The 2,664-nt window shown below is 41.3% G+C and overlaps 1 protein-coding gene across 1 annotated transcript in view; it reads right to left on the bottom strand.

Annotated features, from left to right (window-relative positions):
- LOC103523338 (calsyntenin-1-like) overlaps positions 1-2,658 on the bottom strand; it is a gene marked incomplete at its 3' end in the record, with an annotated part of 21,393 nt that extends 18,735 nt beyond the window's left edge. The window contains exons 1-4 of the mRNA XM_008488394.2: positions 2,491-2,658; positions 1,835-1,984; positions 1,242-1,398; positions 150-338 (exon numbers count right to left, since the gene is read on the bottom strand). Coding sequence (XP_008486616.1) covers positions 150-338; positions 1,242-1,398; positions 1,835-1,973 — 485 coding nt within the window. The remainder of the gene's footprint in view (positions 1-149; positions 339-1,241; positions 1,399-1,834; positions 1,985-2,490) is intronic.
- Positions 2,659-2,664: the final 6 nt, after the last annotated feature.

Genomic DNA, 2,664 nt, shown 5'->3' with positions numbered 1-2,664 from the left:
GGGATGGGAAGCAAGATCTGTCCAACATACCCTTGAGTGCGAAAATTCGGAACAACATGCGTTTTCCCTTCACAAAAAAAAAAAAAAAATCCAACTGTCTGTTGGTTATTTTTTTTTTTTTTTTTTTTTTTTTTCATTGTAATGTCTACTTACCGAACTTATTAGCCGGGGCAATATTGATGTGCAGATCCGTGAAGATGGGAACGCCCGCTCTGAAGTCAGTGTATTCTCTAGCGATATTGCCAGTTCCCAGCAGAGTGATAGAAGGCTGTTGTGGTTGCAGAACACTCACGTACGAATCTACAGGGGGAACCTTGAGTCCGTGCCCGTGATCACACCTGATGGGGAAAAACAGGGGTGGATTAGATCACGAGTTTTGTTTGATTACTATCGTTTTACAAGAGCGTATTTGACATCTATTAGGTAATTTACTTGAAAAAAGAGGTTTGATGGAGGGAATTGTAACTTTAACCACTGAGGTCTTATCATCCCTAAATCGAAGAGAGGAGGAAGACAGGATAGAAAGCCAGCCGTTCCGAGAACGAACATTATCCTTTCAGGATTTTTTTTTTTCTTTTTTTTTTGAGGGGGTTTGATCGAGGGAACTGTAACTACTGAGGTATTATCGTCCCGAAATCAAATAGAAGGGAGACAGGATAGGAGAAAGCCAGGCGTTCCGAGAACGAACATTATCCCATCAGGGTAAAATCCGTCCCGGGCGGGAATCGAACCCGCGGCCCAGACTTACAAGGCAGACACGCTACCGACTAAGCTAACTAGGCTAGCAGGGAGAGGTGAATTTGATAAAAAAAAATCCAAGAAGTTTCATAGAGGGCACTGTAACAGATACTGAGGTCTTATCCGCCTCGGTGGTGTAGTGGTCAAGAAGCGTGCCTGGTAAACAGGAGGGCGTGGGTTCAATAACAGCCGAAGTATGGAATTTTATCCTCAAAATAATTTTAGTGTTTGACCACAATAATAATAGTAGCCTACTGCTGGAGTAAAGGGAATTTTCAGTCCTATGCGAGCAGTATAAATAAGCACTATTATTATTGATAGATTCTGACGTGACTTTGTGAAGATTCATCTTGAAAAGAAGAACACATAGCTTTTACTCTGCACAGTTGGGAGAGGGGTTTTTTATTGTTTATTTATACTATTATTATTATTGTCCCGAAATCGAAGAGCGGAGAAAAGGACAGGGGGAAAGCCAGCCGTTCCGAGAACGGCTCATAACTTACATGATAGAAGTAGTGAGGTGTAGATTACGTCGTCCAGGGGTTGGGAACTGTCTGGAATTGGCGTATCCTATTTTCTTAACAAGAACCTCTAGGTTGGTTTTGTTATCGCCTTCAATGGATAGCTCAGTGAGATCGCTGTTGGTCAGTAATTCCATACCTGGAAGGAGATGGGAAAATAAATGTGTAGTACACATGATTATGAAAATAAAAATCATCCCATAAAACCTAAAGGAATACATTTGAAGGAAGCAAGCTGTGATACCACGTCGAACGGCCCAATGGATCACTGAAGGTGAACAACGTTGCGCGTTGTTGGTATTCACTCAGGCGGGATGAGCTTGTCGCCATATGGAAGGTTAAACCTTATTCACTAAAAATCTTAGCACTTAGCAATCATAAAGAGACGTTAGACCCATTAAAATAATAATAATAATATACACATAAAACACTACATCGGGGTAAATTTTAGTTCATCACTTTGGTAACACCTATGTGTTACATACCGGGTTTTTCAGCTTAACCCCATACACAAAAAGCCCACTCCGAGGCTCAGGAGGGGCAAACAGCCCTAAAAAACGGGTTAATCTACATACCTGGTTCTAGCAACTCCATGGCGGGTACTTCCAGAGATTCTTTACACTTGTGCAGGCAGGCGAGGACTGACGGCTTCTCAGTTTTGTGAAGTAGAACAGACAGACCTGCCAGGTAACCTCTGAGATGATGCTTCATCATGCTATCCGAACCTGAAATCAGAGCGAGAATGTAATTTATTAGGATAAGCTTGAGTTGTAAGTAGCTATACTCAGTGAATAAAAGTCGGGACAGTTGGCATTTCTAAATATCCATCCCATTACTACAACATACTTTCCTGAATGTTTTGAAGATCTTTCTCTTTTTTTTAGGGGTGGGTTTCATCAGCCTTTTAGCTCCTAACAGCCTGTTACCCCTGTTAAGCCTAAGCTTATACAAATGAAATGGAATTTAACAGGCCTCCTAGGGGTCGAAAAAATATTGGCGAAATCCACTGTTTTTTTTTGTACCAGTGAAAAGCTCCTGTTGTTTTCTTCAAGATAGATACTATCAATGGTTTTATACAGTTGGCTCTATCATCCATGAAAAAAAAAAAAGTTGTTACTGAAAAAGTTATAAAATCAGTCTGTCTTGAATTTATTGTACATTAATTAGATTAGCACTTTAAATTAATAGACTGTCAAGATTGGACTCATCCACTTCTCTTTCCCTTTCTTACCTTGCCAGCAAGCGCCCACAGTGAGTGTGGTGTTGATTCCCTTGGTAGGATGCAGAGGCCAATCGTCAATAACTTCCGGGTTCTTCTTTTCAGATTTGAACAGGGCTCCGTCAACATACAGCTGTACGTCGGGGAAATTGACGGACACCGCGTAGTGATGCCACTCATCATCAC

Source organism: Diaphorina citri, unplaced genomic scaffold (genome assembly GCF_000475195.1).
Source record: "Diaphorina citri unplaced genomic scaffold, Diaci psyllid genome assembly version 1.1 scaffold19723, whole genome shotgun sequence".
NCBI classification, from domain to species: Eukaryota; Metazoa; Arthropoda; class Insecta; order Hemiptera; family Psyllidae; genus Diaphorina; species Diaphorina citri.
The sequence above is the reverse complement of the archived record's forward strand: the minus strand, read 5'-3'. Positions and strand labels throughout refer to the sequence as shown.